General features: G+C 34.5%; 1 protein-coding gene across 1 annotated transcript in view; it reads right to left on the bottom strand.

Annotated features, from left to right (window-relative positions):
- Positions 1-16,896: 16,896 nt before the first annotated feature.
- Positions 16,897-20,593, bottom strand: part of LOC5564046 (TWiK family of potassium channels protein 7) — a 61,894-nt gene continuing 58,197 nt past the window's right edge. The window contains exons 5-7 of the mRNA XM_021848293.1: positions 18,081-18,278; positions 17,722-17,837; positions 16,897-17,651 (exon numbers count right to left, since the gene is read on the bottom strand). Of these exons, the coding sequence (XP_021703985.1) occupies positions 17,382-17,651; positions 17,722-17,837; positions 18,081-18,278 (584 nt within the window). The 3' untranslated portion in view covers positions 16,897-17,381. The remainder of the gene's footprint in view (positions 17,652-17,721; positions 17,838-18,080; positions 18,279-20,593) is intronic.

Consider the following 20,593-nt stretch of genomic DNA (forward strand, 5'->3'; position numbering starts at 1 on the left):
GTAGGAAAAAAATATAAACACTTAGAAAACACTCCATAGTCATTTGGTATAGGAGTTTTCCGTGAACAAAATTGTAACATAAAGTTTGCCGGAATAGTTTTTGGTAATAACCTGATTAGACTATTTTATTTCGGGTACAAATCAACATGACATGTACAAACAACGTGAGATTTGAGAAGCAACTTCCATGCTACAACTTCAATTTATGCTGTCATAGTCAAGTGATTTATCAAACTAATATCACACTGTAAATTTATGATCACACTAGTTGTCCCTGAAAACTTTTCACTGCCTTGAATGAAGCAATGGCAGATGGTTGGCAATGAAATTTTTGTCTTTTCCCAAAACAGTCATCATGCAGTGTGTCTAAGGGGACCATCTTTAATTTTTGAATTTAATGTTGAATATTTACCATAACGATGAGATTTTTGTTCTGAAGCTTTGAAAAAAAAAATAATAGTTCAATAAAAAATCAGTGTATTATTAGAAAACAAAATAATGAACTAATTTGCAAAATGTGATGATTCCTTTTTGGAAATATTTACTTGGCTTGATGTCGAAAAATGTATATTGAGCGATTTATAAGGGCGAATTGATTTTTTCGAATTAAAAGTGCATATTTCACCATAATTTTTGATTCGCATATTAATTTAGTGTTAAATAACAGTTATGCAATCAAAAATGAAAGCTTGTCAATGTTTGCACTTTTACATGTTTCATTGTCGACCATCCAATGCATTTCCACTACCAAATGTTCTCAGTACTTTGTTGCGTTAATGGTTTGTTGGACAAAGTATAATACATAATTATGTATACCTAAACCCATATGATACATAATTTTGACGACAAAAATATGTTGCACAAGCTCCACCTTCTGCGCTTTTCCAGTCATATATAAGTATGAATTCCAGTTTTTTCGCTATGAAACAGAACATTCTCATTAGTCATATTGAAGTCATTGTGATTTATATGAGACATGTTGTGTTACTTGGAATGGGCAGTAAAAATGTTCCTTTGATTACTATAATATCCTGTTCTCTTCGTTTGAAGCAGTCAGGACTAGGGTTCACTGGTAGATCTTTACCCCATAACGCACCACGAAAAGGTGATCTACCCGCGTAATGACCAACCGTGAATAATAACAAGCACAGGAACGTTAACAGAACAATACGGATTGGAACAATCGACATAGATCAATGCGACGAAAAATGACTAACGATTGGAATCTCGGTACGTGGAACTGTAAATCCCTCAACTTTATCGGAAGCACCCGCATACTCTCCGATGCATTGAAGGACCGTAAGTTCTATTGATACAATTATTCTGAATAGGGATGGTCACACATGTCTGTATTTCAGAGTCAGAAATTGCTTGTATTCAGTCACTGCAATATATTGAAATACCAAATATATGATAACATAACTCAGAAAATGTATATCAAGAGTATAGAAAAATGTGTCAGGAGTTGCTACACTACCTTCAATATATTCCACTATGGGCGGTTTTCATATAGACTGGCGGCCAAAAACAAAGATTTGTGATAAAAATTTGATATTTTGTTTTCAATATACTAGTTTTTGAGACCAACTTTTGAAAAGGGCTAACAGCGAAAACATGAGTTTTTAGACTAATGATGCATATAGGCCACTTATGCAATTAACGATGTGAAAACCATAATAAACATTAAAACTTACATAGTAATAATGATATGAATCATCTAGCGATATTCAGCTATCCTCTGAAATAATCTTTAGCTGATAATAAAGACAAAATGTCAAAAATATTGAAAAAAAAAAACAATGAACCCTATGAAAAAGGGCAAATATGTGCAGCTAAATTCTTCACGAACTTTCAGTTTACATATTTGAATGACCTTGGAAATTAATTTCAGCCTGGGACAACTTGGAACAAAAAAGTATGGGAGGTGTAAAGTTTTGGTATAAAATCAAATATGTTTTTTCAGTGTAGTCCACACATTTACCTGGACAAAAGTACGAATTTTTATTTCATTTTATTTTTCCAAGATAGTTTTTAGGTAAGCTTTTGAACAGTGTACAAAGATATGTATGAAATGTTACGATTATGCAATATATTCCATCCAACGTATAGCTTGTATTTGTACTGAATGCTTTGTTTTGGCATAACTTTGGCATACCGTATCAATGAATCTACAAAGGATCTTGCTCTAGTATTCCAGGAATATCTTAATATAAGTGTTTACTATGTATTGATGTACCAGAAGAACCTATCAGAACAAATCATTTTCGATTATTGGCCACCTGATTGCCCATTGTGGGCCCGAGACGTGTGAGATAAAAAAAAATCAAAAAATGCTTCTAAAAGTGCCATTTAGTCCCAGTTCAGATTCAATGTTAATCCTGCCCAAGAATTTCATGAAATTTAGACCCAGAGTTTTATAAAAATCTATCCCAAGAATTAAAAAAAATGCTTTCTTTTTTTTAAGAATCCTACCCAAGATTCTACGAAAATTAATCCCATGCGTATGTGAAATTCGTGCTAATAATTCGTTTATTTGATATTTTTTATTCGAATAATTTAGTTTTTCCCTTCAAACTTGAATCAAAGTTAGGAGTTTATTCATATATGACACTTTCTGCTAGATTAGCTTAGATAATTCAGCTCGACAATCATTCTGTTTGTGTATATTAAATTTCAAAGATAATTATTTGAAAGAAAAAGTATTGGGATTTGCCTTGCGGAGTAATGTTAGGAAATAAATCGAAGTGCATATGATCTGCCAAGACTTCTATCAGGAAAGATTTTAACAGCATAATAATCAATCGATATTCGCGTGATTTTAAGAGGAAAATAACCATCATCGTTTTACAAATTTTCAAAACCAGTTTTTTTGCTCAAAATTGAAGCAATGCTCAAGAAAATCTAACATTGCATTCAACTGACCATATGTAATGCAATGATAGATTTTCATGGAAATTTTTTAAAATTTGAACGAAAAAACTGGTTTTTCATTTTTGATGATTGCTGATGAATGAATGATGGAGTCTTGAGCCTTAAAGTGAAAATGAAATCATTAGTTGGCCTTTGCGTGTACTTCAAGCTTGAATGTTCTAACAACGGGTTGCATATGTAGGGAGTCTTCAAACACTTTGCCAAACGAAATGATGCCGGATGTGGTTGGCAGGCAGCAAATTGGACATCTCTGCCTTATGTCCCAGAATATAGTTTCCTGAACGGTGGGCCACGACCCCCTGGGAGGTTGTGAGCCAGTAGCAGGGGTGTCGCGATAATGTTCTAATTTCTTTTTTTTCCACATATGCATTCGAATGCTTTTTTAGAAACTTGTCCATTATTTTACAACAGTTGATACGACATTTTTTTTAAATTACACAAAGAGTTTAAGAGTTGAAATTAAAGAGGCTAACGATTTTGGTCCTGCCATAATCGATTTCGGACGAGCGCTAATCTGAATTATATGAATCTTGATGATTTAGATGGAACACCGAAAGTTGGTTTTGGAAACAAGCCAATCACCAGGATATGCTATTTTTCTGCGGTAAACCAAGATATATGAAGAATTTTAAAAGTGCAAATATTTCATTTGGCTAAAATTTTCTGCAAGAAATTGTGAACTTTCAATATATATTTTTCAAAAATCCTCAATATGCTTCGATCAACCAAAAAATCTTGCGTTGCGTATCATACTGGCTTGTCAGCAGTGATCGATTATTCTTCGTCGATTATAGCTTTGCATCAGTACAAAAAATTCGATCAATTTTCGTAACATTTTACGATGCAGCATGACGAAATGCGATAGGAATCGAGAACAGCCGCCTGGCCAAGTAATTACATAAAGGGAAAATCGTTCACAGCAATTACGCCCTTATGATACTGAAGGCGAGAAATATTTGTATTTTTGTTTTCATCCAGTTTTGATAATTTTGGTTGGCTGAAAAAATCTTCATAAATACATGAACCAAAAAATATGCAAAGGATTGTTGAATACCTTAAAAATGTAAGTGGACTTACATATTTTACAAAAAATAAAACCAAATAGGGTAGATGTACCAATATACGTCACACTGGATTATAAACACTTTCACGAATCAAATCGTTTAGTGTCCATCAAATCACATTCAAATTATGTGACGATCATAAAACCTCAAAATTTTCTGAAAAAATAATGAAGAAAAATATTTTTTCTCAAAACTTGCACCTTATTTCGCCATGGTGTTGTGCTGAAATCATCCCTCTTTATAAGATATCAACGTAGGTGGCGGATTTAGGAATCAAAATTAACCCTCTCTCTCCCATGGTAACTCCAGGGCTCCATTAGTTTTCGACGAAGTTGAGACAAACCGAAACAGGTCAACACTATGTAAAAGTTACTAGAATATGATGACATTACTCATCATACTAGTCCAATAATCAACTAACTGTTTCAACAGTATAGCTTTTGATAGACAATCAATTTACTATTGAAAACAACTAAAAAGCTTAAACTGGTTTTGAAAACAATAGGCCATTGGCAACATTGTTTGTTCAAGCACTTTTCATAAAAACGCCTCATGTCATAAAGATATAGTCGTGAGAAAGAGAGGGTTAAAACATAGCGAATACTGGTGCAGGTGATCCAGTATTCGTAGTCAGAAAATCTTAAAAGTTAGTTGATTTCAAAAAATAGGTGTGTGATGTGTGATGTGATATGAAGCCACCACCAGTGCAGAACTTGCCAGGTCGTACGGTTCCTCTTAATAGCAAGATCAAGGAGCTGGACTATAAAATACTCTCTAATCGGTTGTATGAAGGGCCAAAATGAAGTGTGGACCCATAAGTACTTAGACCTATGCGCAATCCATTTCAGGGGTAGAGAATCTCCTTCCAACTGACTGATCATATTATATGATTCAGCAACTCGCAATACATATTAAGATTTCCGTCTGGTGGTTTGTAACAAAGTGTTGCCTATAGGGTGCGTCGAATAATTGCAGACTGTTGGAAGACATCCTCAATTATGTTCAAAATCCTAGAATTTTGGCCATAGAAGCGATCACCTCCTTGACTTGGGCCTGGTTTCCACGACTCCCTCATCCAGTCTGCAATAGGGTCCTAAAGCCCAGTCCCGATTTTAGTGCCAAACGCTTAAGTTTAGGCCAAAAACACATGTTTACTCAATTTTATAATGTTTTCCGTTGGTTTAAGCCCTAAAAACATTTTTTTATGTTGTTTTAGATTTTGTCACACCCCTTGGCTTAAACTCAAATTTTGGGTGTATTTTGTTAACCGTGTCCCTTCCGAAATGTCAGATAGAAACAACCCTAGTGTTAAAACTAAAATCCCTTTGGTGTTTTTGTCGACTAAGCGAATGTCAAACATGATCTCAAGTGTCAAGGTTATGGACCCAATTTTTAAATTTATTTTTAAACATGATATAGCCGTTATTCGAGCGGGAAAAAATGCTTAAGTAGTTGAAGTAACATGCTCTTTCGTGTTGTTAAATAAAAACAAGATTTTATTAAAAATTTTAGGACCCAATTAGTCTGATACCCTCCCTCTCTACCCCCACTCTGTTAAGTATGTTAAACAAAGTTGATTTCAAAAAAATAGGTACATTAAAAATGTCCAATGAGTTCGAAAAAACTTCATATATAGGCAAATTTCCTACAAGTTTGAACAATATATCTAACAGGAATGTTCTCCACTTAATATAAAAAATCACACATCGATAAACCAAGTATCAACAAAAATGATTCCATCACTAAAATATTCTCCAAAGAGCCCTATGTTTTCGAAGATATAAAATATTTGAAAAATTTCCAACAAAATAAACCTATTCTTAAAACATAGAAAAGTAAGATTCTGATTAGATAGATAAAATATTGACTTATTTTGGGAAAGTTTTAGCAGGGATTGTTAAATATTCTAATCTTAGAAAAATTGGAAACTCTAGCATTTGTAGATCGTAAAAATCAACTTGACGGCTAGGTGGATCGCACATCCAAGATTGGGAGCCTATGCCCTTAAAGATAGGTATTTTCCATGATTATCCAGAGTTGAGAAATGTATTGGGCCATATTCTATACCCTCTATCAGACAGGAATGCGGTATCTTCAATTGGAGATACGAGATTCAAGAAAACGAAAAACAAAGTTTTGGATGCATCATGCACATTACATAGAACTTAAGGTCTAGATCCAAAGCATGGAATTAAAACCACGCTGCCTTGCACCAAACTTCGATTCTGCGACCCTCCCTTTCACCTGATCACGCTTACTGCTATTTGTCCTGCGGAGTCAGTGTCATAGAGGTTACTTCAATTAATGCCTCACGTCAAACGATGAAGTGTTGCAAAAAAACACGATCCGCAGTCGGACGTAAATGGTAAACTTTCCGAAAGGATATTATTCAATCTAATTATTCAAATAATTGACTGAACCGTGCACGACCTGGTGTCGCATGACGTTCGCCAATCGAACTTGTAGCTGGACAAATTTCTTTAACCACGAGTGTAGCTCATGTACATTAAATACATATATGACAAACTTCACTGCGTATAGCTGGGAAACCAACAGAGTTGCTGCTCCAAAGGCACGAACTTAAGCTTCTGGAAATGGCTTACATGAGCGGAGCGTTAGCCTTGGGTATTGCACATAACCAATAGATACAGTCAATGGCAACGACCGGACTGACGGCAGAAGAAGTTAAACGTGGCCATAGCTCTGGTTAATTTGTTTGCCCCAGATGGAAAACTGGCTTTTCTACCTTCTCCATAAACCGCCACAGCAATGGGGGTAAAATTATCCGGCTGATGAAACGCATGGTAGCCTAGCGAAACCAGCATACGTAGAACCAATCTAGATGTGATCTCTCGGCATGGGGATTCTTTTTCATGTGCTTTGCTCGGTTAGAATTTTTCTGCATATATATTTGCCAATACATTTTCTAGTATAATCGAGAAATCGCTAGATAGATATTCAATCATATACAGCATTCGAACACAAAAGTTAATGCTGATGACTGTTAAATTTGAATGTCAGTCCGTACGGAAAAAAATGTATCGGGACTTTTCTCTGCTTACCTGAACAATGACCGTCATGTCATCTGGCTGGCTCCCAAGACACCATAAGCCTGCCACAATAGATTTAATAACTGGTTACAGCGGAAAAAGTACCCAACAGGAAAAGAAAAAGACGCACAAGGTATAATCCTCTCAAAGTATGGAAACACCTCTCAGGTCTGAATCAATTACTTGTTAGTACATTGTATTATTACCCGACTAAGGGTACATAACAAAATTATATCAGCATATGTTATTATGTTATAAATTTTTTTCGAACATAGGTTGTTACAAACTTGATGCAGGATGTTGTTAAAATAACTAAAATTATAACAAAAAGTGTATGAATAGTAACATAAACATAACAAAATGTGTTTTAATTCTATCAAAAACGTATCAAACCAAGTTATAATGTTTGATACAAAGTATCAAAATTATAATACTGTTCGATATACGATAATATTGCATATTATTGAAATGCATAACTATCTATTTATTTTGCTATAAAGTTGTTAAAAATGAACAATAAAATATCTTAAAGAGAAATAAAACACATTATGTTATATTTCTGTTTTATTATGTTCTATGGATAACGGAGCCTAACAAAATTATATCATAATATGATATGCATATCACATTCTGATAAAATTTTATTATATTTTTGTTACAAGCCTCTAGTCGGGTATTTTTAGGAATAAGTATCTAATTATAATGAAAGAGGAAATCCCAAGTATAGATAATCAAGTTAACGTTAAATGCATACTTCCCAAAGTTGTTTGATGAAACTGATTTAAATATGAATCATAAACATAAGTACGAATTAAAGCTTCTAGTAAGGAGCTTATTATGTTGTTATCAACAGGCAGAAATGAAATGGCTAGGGAAAAATATTCCACTACTAAGCTGATCAATTACAATTGGTTTTATACGATCTTGAACCCCAATTGTGATTCATATGAGTGTTTATGACTATGAAGCAAAGCCATGCATCTGGGAATGATTTCTGGTATAATAGTAATAGTACATCTGAATTTGTTCGTGTCGAGCAATCAATGATGAAATTGCGCAATTTCAGATAAATAAGCTGATATTGTCCAAAAAATGATCGAAATGAAATAAATAGTTTTGATTAAAATTTAAGCTGCTCTGCACCTACACTCCCGTGCAAAAGTTTGGGTTCACCCCCTAAAAACATACAAAAGTGTTTAGTCCATATATCTGTGATTACACGTCCAATTGAAACTCTCTATGGCGCTTTTGATGAGTTATTCTTACTTCGTAGGTATTTTTTCCAAAAACATTTTTAAAATTTGTCATACTAAATTTTTACTTAAAACTCTTCTTTTTCTTCTTGGCATTAACGTCCTCACTGGGACAGAGCCTGCATCTCAGCTTAGTGTTCTTATGAGCACTTCTACAGTTATTAACTGAGAGCTTTCTTTGCCAAAGTTGCCATTTCGCATTCGTATCCCGAGCAGGTGGAAAACATCATATATAGTTATTGGAAAGTGAATAACTGAAGAACAGAAACAGCTATTCATTTGTTTGACATAAGAGATAAAAGATCAAAAATAATATCAAAAAAATGTATGCATACTATCAAATAAAAATCATAATGAGTAATTATAATATCTCACTAAAATCAAATCATTTCGGTTGTCAAAACATCTCGTTTAGCTATTCTATATCTAATTAAAAGCTAAATTTGATAGTTTTGGAAGCCACATGCAGATCATAATTTGATATTCACATTTGATATCACGCCGTTCGTTTATTTATTTATTTTATTTATTAACTCAGTTAATCATATTCGATTATTTCTCATTCATTCAAAAGTTTATTTTTTTTCGCATTTTTTATTAATTCAAAATTATTTGAAGAAACCACCTATATTGGAAATGAACAACTCAACGGGCAAAAACAAACTAAAACGTAACTAATTTCATACGTCATACGGGTTAAAACAATTCCAGAAATTCATTTCTAAGCTTAAGAAAACAGTATTTCCAAAGACTGGTAAACAAATTAAAATTTAAATGATTGCTGATCCGGCAGGTTATTGTTGGCGCAAGGTGCGTAGAGATGGATTGTTATTAATAACGGCAGCGATGTGCTTTGCAGTCTTCCGAGAGCGCTGCATAGCTACTCCCAATTCGTCCTGAAGAATAGTTCTTCTTTCATAGAGACGGTCTGCAAATGTAAAATTATAGTTTTTAAGTTCCTGTGATTGAAAAATGGACTTAAATTACCTCTGATGTACGTTACTTTGACTGGATCCAGTCGTCCAACATTAGTTCGAGCGTCGGGTTCAAGTCCATTCTTTATTCCTCGTCCCAATGGGTTGTTCGATGGATGCCCAGAGACAGTGGCATTCCCTACACCAAGGGGAAATAGACGAACAACTAACTCCTTGACAAAGAGATAATCGCTGTCCTGAGCGTTCTGCGAGACACTTAACAACCATTTCGCGTCGGGAAATCCAGGGAAATTCGATAAATGATGTACCATTTGGCCGCTCAACAAGGGTTTCCTGGAGCCGCATGTTTAACGATCGTAGGTTAGCATTGCCACCCGATGCTGAAGTACGAGAACAGCGTTGAGATCTGGAGCGGTTTCGAGGGGTTTGTCTTCAAAATCAACGCATTCTTCGCTGTCAGCTTCATTGCAGTCCAACACTACTTTAGACCAAGATCGGTCGCATGCGTGTACTGAGTACACGCACCCTGAAAAAAGTTCGCTTTTCATGCACAGTTCGTGCGAGGTGTTGTCGGCAATGGCTAAATGCGCGACCGCTCTTGAGTTAATTATTGAGAAATCATGTCCAGCAAAAGTTGGCTGAAATGGGGGTGCAGTAGAGTCAACCCTCAGGACCTCTGGAATGTCCAGACTGGTTTCAACTGTCAGAACAGTGATTGTTTTGACTGGTAGGTCCCCAGCAATAGTCGTTCCAAGTTCGAAAACATGTGCCTCAGATGTCGGTACGGTATCTGCAATGCCTTGCTCCAGAACAACGGATTTGACCGGCGATGGTAAGTTGACCGGAGGATTAATGCTGGTACACAATTTCTTTTTGGGTTTTGTTTTCAAGATCGGTGTGGCAACTAGTTGCTGTTAAGAAAATATAAAACATAAGTTGAATATGAGTGCATAAGAATTTATTTGAAGTTCTTACAAAGCTTTCCATAAATTTCATGTTTTCAATATTTGCTTTCTTAGCATCACTTTATTGTTTAATATTTTTACGTGTTTTTCCCATGTTAACAGTAAAAAACCACTTATAGATCGAATTTATTAAAAAAGTTCTTACTTTTGCGGTTGAAAATGCGTTGAATACGAGAAGGTGATAAAGAAAAACAAAACGGATTCAACTTCATGATGATTGAATATAATAGTTTTTCGATGTTATATCGTAGGTTTGCTGTGCACACATTTTTTTTCTATCTTTATTAACGAGATTTTTAGCCCTGGGCTAGTTCATCTCGGGACCAACGGCTTTACTTCCCTTCCGAAGGAAGACGTCACTGAAATTTTTAGTGACTATCTCGGGGATGGGATTCGATCCCAGGTCCTCGGCATGAGAAGCGTGTGTTCTAACCACTACACCAGGTCCGTCCCCTGTGCACACATTGATGTACACGGAAAAAAACTATATCATTCCATATACCACAAAAAAAATGATTGAGCCTTGAAACGAAATCTCAAATTAGTTCGACACACGCAAACAAATTTTATTGTATAATCTACCGATTCCATGGTAGTATCGCTGAGCGGATTTGATGTTATAGAATCTTTTCCTCCTGATTACATGCACGCAGTCCTGCTTGGAGTTATGAAACACATGTGGACAATGTGGACAGAATCCGAGTACCATAAAAATGATTTTTACATTGGCAACTCGTTAGAGGTAATTGAAAGAAGAATTTTGTCCTTTCGACCACCATCTACCTTTTCTCGATATCCTCGGCGGCTGAAAGAGTATAAGAAATATAAGGCCAATGAATGGGAAGTCCTGCTGCTGCACTATTTATATCCAGCTCTCGTAGGAGTATTGCCTCAACAATATTTGGATCATGTCATGCTCCTTTCATCAGCAATTTACAAATTGCTAAACCCAAAACTAAATGAGTCTACGATCAATTCCTGCGATAAAAGTTTGAAACAATTTGTAGTGAAATTTCAAACTTTCTACGGAAAAGACAATATGACGAATAATGTTCATCTGTTATGCCATCTAATACAAGCAGTTCGAAATTTCGGAGCGCTATACAACTTTTCGCTCTTCCCTTACGAATCAGGTATTTATAAAATTCACTCATTTATCATTAACTGTAGTTATATAGTTTTAAGTAATCACGTTTTCCTATAATTCATTCAAAAATAGTAGACAGTAAGTTTAGTATACATATTAATTACCGGTTTATATTTCAGGAAATGCATTGTTACTGGGCTATCGTACTGGTAATAATAAACCTGTTCTACATATTGAAAGGAAGTATTACATGAACATATTGTGTCAATATACAGAACTGTCTTCGAATTCACCAATTAAGAGTTGGGTTAAGAAGTTATGGACCAAAGACCATAAGAAACTGCAATACGATCCAACAAGAATTTATAATTCAAGCGACGCAATTGTTTATTATGATGACATCGATGAGCGGGTATTCAGCTTTCATAGCAGACTTCATATTAATGGAAGAGATTTGTGTTCAAAAGATATTTGTAAGGAATGCAATTATGATGATTCATGGGTGGAGATAAATGGTAAATTTTATTGTATAAGCCTAATTTTGTGTGATAGAAACCACTCAGTCTACATTATTGGACAAAAAGCGATCACTAGAAAGCTATATGATAATCTATATTCATTTGACTTGAGTAAGCATAAAAGAGTTGTTAGAATCAATAACACAGCCCAGCAATGTTTGATTATGGAGATTGAAAATGGAAACGAAAAACAACAATTTATTTCAAGATGTAAAACTCGCACGCAAGTAGATTAGCCCTAGTCATGTTGCACCATGTATATAAATAAAAACAAGAAAAAAATGTATCGCAAATGGTTTTTACTGTAGAGTTGAACTATCTTAGGATGATAAAATCTATAAAAGTCAGATGAAAATTAAAATGATACATGGAATCAAAAAATGATCTTGACAAGATATGCTGAAAAATTAAGAAATCAATGTAATATCACAACCAGATCTCAAATCATAATCAGCTATTGTATAGCTATTATTTTGTAATTCACCTGTGCCCTGGATGACATGTAGCTTTTTCGGCATAAATTTACTTGCAGAGGTCAAGTGAATATTGTAGAGTAGAAAAATAAATTTTTGACTACACTCAAAATTGCTTTTACCAACAAAACAACATAAACAACTTATTTCCCGAGTTTTTCCGACTGCAAATAAAAACTCAAGGCTATGACATGTAGTTTCTTCGGTATGAATTTACTTGTAGGAATTAAGTGACCATGTCTCAGACTAGAGCATCATCATTACCCCCGCGGTATAAATTATATTGGAGACGTTAAAATTGAATTGCTATTGACTACCATTTCCATGATATTTGGTGCCATATTTCATCGAAACATTTCAACCAGATCGCCATACAAAAACCGAGTGTTCGGAATATGAGTCTGTCCGGAATTTCAGACAAAACGTACAAATTGAAATATTTTTAGTAAGTAGCTTTACAATACTCATCAATTTCTTTCTGAGTCTATTGGCTCTTGAAAGTTGATTGCTATAAGAATATTATGCAAACTTTCAATATTTTTTTAATATGATAAGCTTACTTCCACTTTATTACAAATTTACACTACAAACTGTAGAGTAAAGTGGGGCAAAAGTTCGAGAGGGGTAAAAGTTTCTAGATTTCTAGCTCAATTCAAAATAAAACTTTAATTTCGGCTCGAATGCTATTCAAAAAAGAGACTTTCCCTCCAAATATCTTAAAAATCTATTGAGATTTGGAAAAGTTATAGCTTTTTGTTGTTTTTCGACGTGAATATTGTAATTTTGGTCAAATTTTTGTTGCATAGAACCAAATTAAGATTAAATCAATATTTTATGTAAGAGCATTTCTAGGACTATCATAAGGATGCTTGGAGGTGTATTAGTTTTTGCATAAATGCTTAGAAACCATTTTTGGCCCATCGTGGGGCAATAGTTCGAATCGGCGGGGCAAAAGTTCGACCCATGTATAAACTCACTGAAAAAAATGCAAATTGCCTAAAACTTTTGCCCCACCTTACTCTATAACTTATCTTTTAAGTTATCGTAATCAACTTCTGCTATTCCACATTTTACCCAAATATGTTTGAAAGCATTTTCACCATTCTCCATATGATTTAATTTTACATCGCAAAGAGAAATAACAGCGGGATTATCTATAGCTTCAACTTTCACTGTTTTTGATGGTGCTCACACTTTTTTTTAGTTTTTCAACAATAGCATCATTTGCAGAAACACTGACAGCGAAATACTCTACTCATATACAAAATTCAAGCAGACGAAAAACCAAATTTAGTACTATACCATTTAATTCCACTATAATGTGTATCTTTTGACAGATGAACAGTTGAGTATTTCGACCTCAACTGTAAGGCCGTCTTCTGTGTCGTGTACTAGACTCGACTTGAAGAAAACCAGCGATGGATATTTCCTAAGGTACCCAATAGAGAAATATTATTCCAAAACTCATGGTGGCGGTTATGAATAAATAAGTAACAAACCACGAACTTACTACCTTTGGTTTAAAAATAACAGATTGAAAATCGCCACCCTATCTTTAACATCTGTACACCCAACCCCCCTCAGAGAGGCTTCAAGTCGGTAATGCAACTTTGACCATGCATATATTTGTAGTTATTATTATCTTTATCAAGGAGATTTTCAGCCCTATGGCTGGTTCATCTCCGTATCTGTGTACCTAGTTTTCGAAACGATTTAAAAAAAATCAGCGATGAAATCAGACATTATTCAACATTGACGTTCATTTTTGAGTTTTTGAAATAGATTTGTCTACCCAAAGTTATCAAGCAAAAGGCACATCCAAGTTTTTTTAAATACACATTTTTTTCACAAATTTAAAAATAAAACAAATTTTAAAGCGATGACATGTAGTTTTTTCGACATTAATTTGTTTGTTTAGGCAACGTGAACATGATTTAGCAAAAACTGACATTTTTAATTACACTCAAAGTTTCTTTCAAACATTACGGAAAATCCCATTTTTTGGACCCCATTGGCTGTAACTCAAAATCATCGCTTTGAATTCAGTTAGATTAGTTGAATTTATAGTTTATTCTACATTAAATTGATTGTGAAAGCCAAGTGAACATGTTTGAGTAAAAAAATGAACTTCCGATAATACTCAAAATTTATTTTTCCAACAAAGCGACACAAAATTTCCTGAGCTTTTTGTCTGTAAATCAAAACTGAAGACTATGACGTGTAGTTTTTTTCGGCATGTATATACTTGCAGAAGTCAAGAAGAAAAATATTTTTTTGACTATACTTAAAATTGTTTTTACTTAAAAAACAACATAAACAACTTATTTCCCGAGTTTGTTCGTCTGCTAATAAAAACTCAATAGGGTCCTAAAGCTCTGTCCCAACTTTATTGCCAAACGCTTAAGTTTAGGCCAAAACACAGGTTTACTCAAACATTTATTTTAATCTCTTCCGAAATGTCAGATAGGAACAACCCCAGTGTTAAAACTAAAACCCCTGTGGTATTTTTGTCGACTAAACGAACGTCAAACATGATCAAAAGTGTTAAGGTTCATTTATGGACGCAATTTTTATAATAAAAATGCAAGCGGGAAACTAACATGATCTTCGTGTTATCAAATAAAAATAAGATTTCATTAAATGTTTTAGGACTCTATTCTATGACCTGTAGTTTTTTTGGCATGAATTTACTTATACAAGTGAACTTGTTGGAGCAGAAATTGAAATTTGTGATTACACTCAATATTTCTTTTTCCTAAAATATTATGAAAAACCCTATTTCCTGGACCCGTTTGCATGAAACTCGAAATTCAATGCGTTGACGTATAGTTTTTTTGAAATGAAACTGAAAGTAAAAGTTTAGTGAACATGTGTGAGTATAAAAATGAATTTCTGACAACACTCAGAATTTATTTTACCCAGAAAACCAAACAAAAATCGTATTTCCTGAGCCTTTTTTGTCTGTAAATCAAAACTGAAGGCTATGACATGTAGTTTTTTCGGTATGATTTTACTTGTAGGAATTAAGTGAACATGTTTGAGCAGAAATTGATTTTTTTTATTACACTCAAAATTTGTTTTACCTAAAATACTAGGAAAATCCCTATTTTTTGGACCCGTTTGCCTGTAACTCATAACGATGACATATAGTTTTCTGAACATGAAATTGACTGTGAAAGCCAAGTGAACATGTTTGAGTAAAACAATATATTTTCGATAATCGAATAGTGTTCGGTTCCATTACTGATAAAAAATGAAAATCGCTTCGAAAACAATGGAGACCTTTTATGAACCCTTGGTAGCTGGCGTAAGTTTTCACCCCCTTGGTAGAAGAAGAGTTAAGATGGCTATCCTCAGGGCAAAACAAAATATTGGTCCGAATTAAATCAACAAGTTTTAGGCCAACTAAAAATAACGAGATTATGGCCATCTGTAAAATTTGTTTATGTGGAGGGAAACTTATTCTGAGCATGCACGGTAAAATAAATCAAATGACAAAAAAAAAATATACATAAAACTTTCAAAGTTGTAATTTGTTACAAGATCTGCGAGAAATGTTTGTAGAAGTCTCAAGCTTGATTTCTATCTAAACAGAAGTGTGGAGAAATGCGAGGAAAAAAGATCTTGACTATCAAAGTTTAAATTTGGCATTATTTTCTAAAATTTTCAATTTTTTTCATTTTTAATACTTAATTATTAGTGATATAACATAATTTTAATACTACAACAGAAAGCTTATGTAAAAACCTCTTTGAGAACATATTCAGATGAAGAGCATCAATGAAAAATGTAAGTGTTTTATAAACTTGAAGAAAAAGCTTTTTTGCCGGAAAGAGTAAATTTTGCATCCATTTTGACTTTGATACTGTATATCTCAGAAACTAAAGCAAGTAGCATCTTCAAATTTTGGATTATTCTTAATAATTTTGTTAGTAATATGTAGAAAATAACCAAAAATGATTTATGAAACAAAACTTTTTCGATTTATGACCGCCTGATCCCCCATAGTGGAACGGTTCTATTGATCGATGACTTTCATTTAGTAGTATTCGTTTGACAACAGCGAAAGAAACAACTCAGTGCAAAAAAACTAACCAACGTTGGCTTTCGAAGTCTCCGTAGTGGGTATTTTGACAGATTTTTAGAAAACTGAACCTCTTTGGTCCGTCAAGATGCTCCCGCCCTTACCTCTGCACATTTAAGTTCGCCGCCTTTGTGAGATGCGTTAAGCTTGTGGTTGAACTTCCGAGTTTCTTGAGAACCACCTCCAGATGCTACTTTCTTTTTTACCGCTGAGTATTGCCCTTACGCTTGAAAACTGCAAACGCTTTTTGGTCGACGTTCTTCAACGTTTAGTATTCATCTGCTAGGTCATGTCGTCGGAATACAAAAGGCTTTGTTATCAATATGTTCAAAATGCAAAGGACCTAGGCTGTTTTTTTTTTCAATAAATTAGGTTGAATGATTTTCACATATTTCACTATTCTCTCTAAATGATGGTTTGCATCATGACTGGGAGAGGTTTTATGAGAAATAATCATAATCTAACATAATATGGGAAATGTAAAAATATAAGATATTCAATGAATTTCGGATGATAGTAATTTGTATTCATTCTACTAGATTTGTATTGATATTTCAGTGCACAATATGTTATTTTTCAACATGTACATCGGTTATATAATAAATACTTAACGATATACAAAGGCCTCAGATAAATTTTATTTTAAGCGATTTAAGATTTTTTGACATGCTTCTACTCTTACGGGTGTCTGTCGTGTGATTTGGTTGTCTCTAATTTTACATCATTGGCTGAACTTCGATAATTTTATAATTTATCTCTTGATTTGATAATTCATTGGCTTATAGTACGCTACATTAATTAAAAGAATACACATTTAGTACCGTCCTCCAGTTTATAATTTACGGTTCTCTGTACACTATCAATCCTACACTTTATGGACGTTATACTGAGAATGTTCTATGATGACGCGCCAAACGGGTTTCACCATTATAAACGGCAGCATCTTCCTTCACTCAAGTGCATCGAAGGTGTCATCGTCGTAAAAATTTCAATCACGTGTCGGTTCGATGATATCGCTCTTCTAGACGGATGATTCGTAGATGACAATCTGAACAACTTTCGGTGGTTCTTTGCTTTCCTGTTTTTCCTTAATATCTTGCAGTATTGCATTGGTAATTGCTTCCAGAGCGGCCATTTCACTAGGATCATTCTTTTTGCTTCCGTGACGTCGCGGCATTGAGACCACGGTGAGCACTCGTCTCAAATCGTTGTGTAATGCTGTGACATCGATTCCAGTTCCAGCTGATTCCCCGAGCCGTCGCAGCGTGTCGGCAAGTGGGCCTGATAATGCCTAGAATCGTAAGGGAAGGTTTTTCATTACTAGACATTCTGTGATATTGAAATAAATGGGTTGATCATACTTGCAGTTTCTGCCAGCTTTGTGCATACTGACGTCTCACCAGCTCAATGATAGTAGAAGTCAAAGCCAAACCAACCAAAATGTACAAAGTGCAAAGAAGCATGTAGTTCGGTTTACCTGTAATGCATCGAATGGTAGATGATTCGTAAAGCTTAAAGTTTAAGGTGAAGATGAATGTGGCCACCCCACAAAATGTCTAGATCACAAATCTGGAGAACCAGATAAACTATCACACTGAAAATTTGAACGATTGGTCATCACAAGCAAGATTTCCGCTTGAACGGATGTATGTTTCTCAACATTTGTACTCTTGAATATTTGTGGTTTGGCTTCGATTCATCTCCATCTTAATAATCTTACTCGGAACAAGATCTCCAAATCCAATGGTTGTCATAGTGATAAAGCAGAAGTAGTATCCATCGAAGAAGTTCCAATCTTCTTCCCACAACAGCAATAGACCAGTTCCAGCCGCCAGGTAAACTCCTAGGAAGCAAACAGCACCAACTGCATACAACCATTTTTTGTCACTCATTTTTAGCCCATCTTCGGGGCAAAATCCTGCAAATGTAAAATAACTCAATATCAAAAACATTTTTTTTTCAGAAATCAAAAAGTCAAATTTTTGATTCCGGGATAAAGTTGATCAATTAGTGAATTCCAGAAATAAGAAGATATGCTACAAAATCAATTTAGGGTCACTGAATCTGAACAAATTCTCGAAGGTTTAACAGCATCTCGATAAATCGGTCAATTTTTGAATTGAATGATGTGAATTACAGAATAAACCACGTTAAACTCCTGAAAGTAGGCAATTTTCTATGATCAACAGATCATAAAAAGAAAACTTGAAAATGGATTTTTATCCTCAATGCAAATTTGCAACTGGATTCACAAATCAAATCTGGAATGTATGAAACAATTTATTTAAATTGTGTCTTTATGTGGCCTTGGCAATAGTCGATTGTTAAGAGAAGAAACTTTTAACAGTTCATCAAACATTTCTTTAAAAAATGTGGTATACTTATCTTGAATGTCAAATCGAATTTAGGAAAATCATGAGTAGCTATCAGATAATGCGAAATCACAGAAATTTTGATAATTGAAATCGGATAATAATGATAATTTAAAGCTGTGAGCTCTCTTGACAGTCTATACACGTTGCTACAAAAATGATCCACTTCTCCCCACTGATTAAGTACATCCCGAATTACGGTACCCTGAAAGAATAAAATATTCCAATTGGTGTCCTTAGGGCACTATCCATACCAGTAGGGTGAAATACATCACCATGTCACATGGTTTCATTTCTCATAAATAGTGCACCAGTATTAATGTAACCTGCAATGCAGTGGTTCCCAACTATTCAGATGCTGTGACATCCTTTGAAGTTTTTCAAACATCCCGTAGACCTCTAAAAACGGATATTCTTGGAATAAAAATATATGGAACATTCTCATAATAATCAACAGATATTCTTGGCAAGCACACCTAAAACTAAAGTCTTATATCCACTATGCAATGAACGTAATGTATGAATTGTGCTATGATTCTCTGAATCTATCCATAAGTCTACCAACCATCTTTCTTAGAATCTGATAATGAATTTCCATAAATAATCTTAACAAAGCGCAAAGCCTATAAATAATCTTACAGATAAAAATGTAAGGAAGATTCTAAATCCCACAAAATTTAGCAAATATATTTGTAGAAGTTTGATGCAGAAATCTGCTCAAGAATTTTCACGAAAGGTTGTCACTAGTTTCAAAATAGTTTTTAAGCAGTGCCAAACATTTATCCAATATTGTCAAAACCCTTCTCATGGAACTTTAGAAGGCAGCTTACTGGCCGTCGACAAAAAACTGCTAAATCTTTCGCCAGAAACTCATGGAGACATTATCATCAAGAACCTTCGCAATTTTTTTTTCAAGGCTTTTTGCTATAGATATCACTTAAAAGTCACATAAATCATCAGCAGGATGATAATTCCGAGAGAATTTCAGCAATGGTGGAAACAGTGAAGAGTTTCGATTTTTTTTTCAAACTTGCTAAAAGCTCACGAAGGAATTTTTAGAACATGACTAACAATATTTGCAATAGATTAATAATTCCCTAAACTATTTGGCGGATTCTAGTCTTGTCTGCTACAAAGTGTTAGCTAAGTATTAATTTTAAACAAAGCCGTTAAAGTCAAACAAGACTTGCAATCTCTTTTTGAAAGATATTATTACGTAGTTCCCACCTTACTGGATCCCGCACTTCAGAAGTGCGGGCGGGTTCATAAGTGCGGAAGCGTTTTCGCCGTTGGCGGACAACAAATGGCAGTGAATCGGTTTTAGAAAAAGTTTGTTTGTCTTGCAAAAAAACTGGCTTGTAAAACATGTTTTAAAGTATTTCTATTTCAAGGCTTGATCGATTATAATTAATTGTGGTAACTATGCAGTTTAGTGATAGTCTGCATTTGGATAGGAAAACCTCCATATTTGTCGGGTAAATGTGCACGTGAAGGACTTTGAGTAGGGCTCCATTTGCACGGAAGAATATTTGGCGCCACTGCTTGGTGGTCTCAGTAGTGCGAAACACAACTTTCCCAAGAATCCATCTATCAAAGCAAAGCACAATGTATTTTTGAAATATTTGATGTATCATGAATTTGAAAATCACTAACAATGCTTTCTTGGAAAACAAGCTAAGTAAGATATTTCTTACCGTCGTGCGGAGTGACATTGGGCCAATATTTTTACAGCTAACTAAAAATAGAATACGTTACAAATAGCCGCTGGATGGTCATGGATTAATGTTTTGACTTCCGTACGAAAAAGTCACCCCCTAGGCCCAATGTCACCCCGTACGGTGGTACATTGAATCATCAGTTT

The sequence above is a fragment of the Aedes aegypti genome, chromosome 1 (genome assembly GCF_002204515.2).
Source record: "Aedes aegypti strain LVP_AGWG chromosome 1, AaegL5.0 Primary Assembly, whole genome shotgun sequence".
Taxonomy (NCBI): Eukaryota; Metazoa; Arthropoda; class Insecta; order Diptera; family Culicidae; genus Aedes; species Aedes aegypti.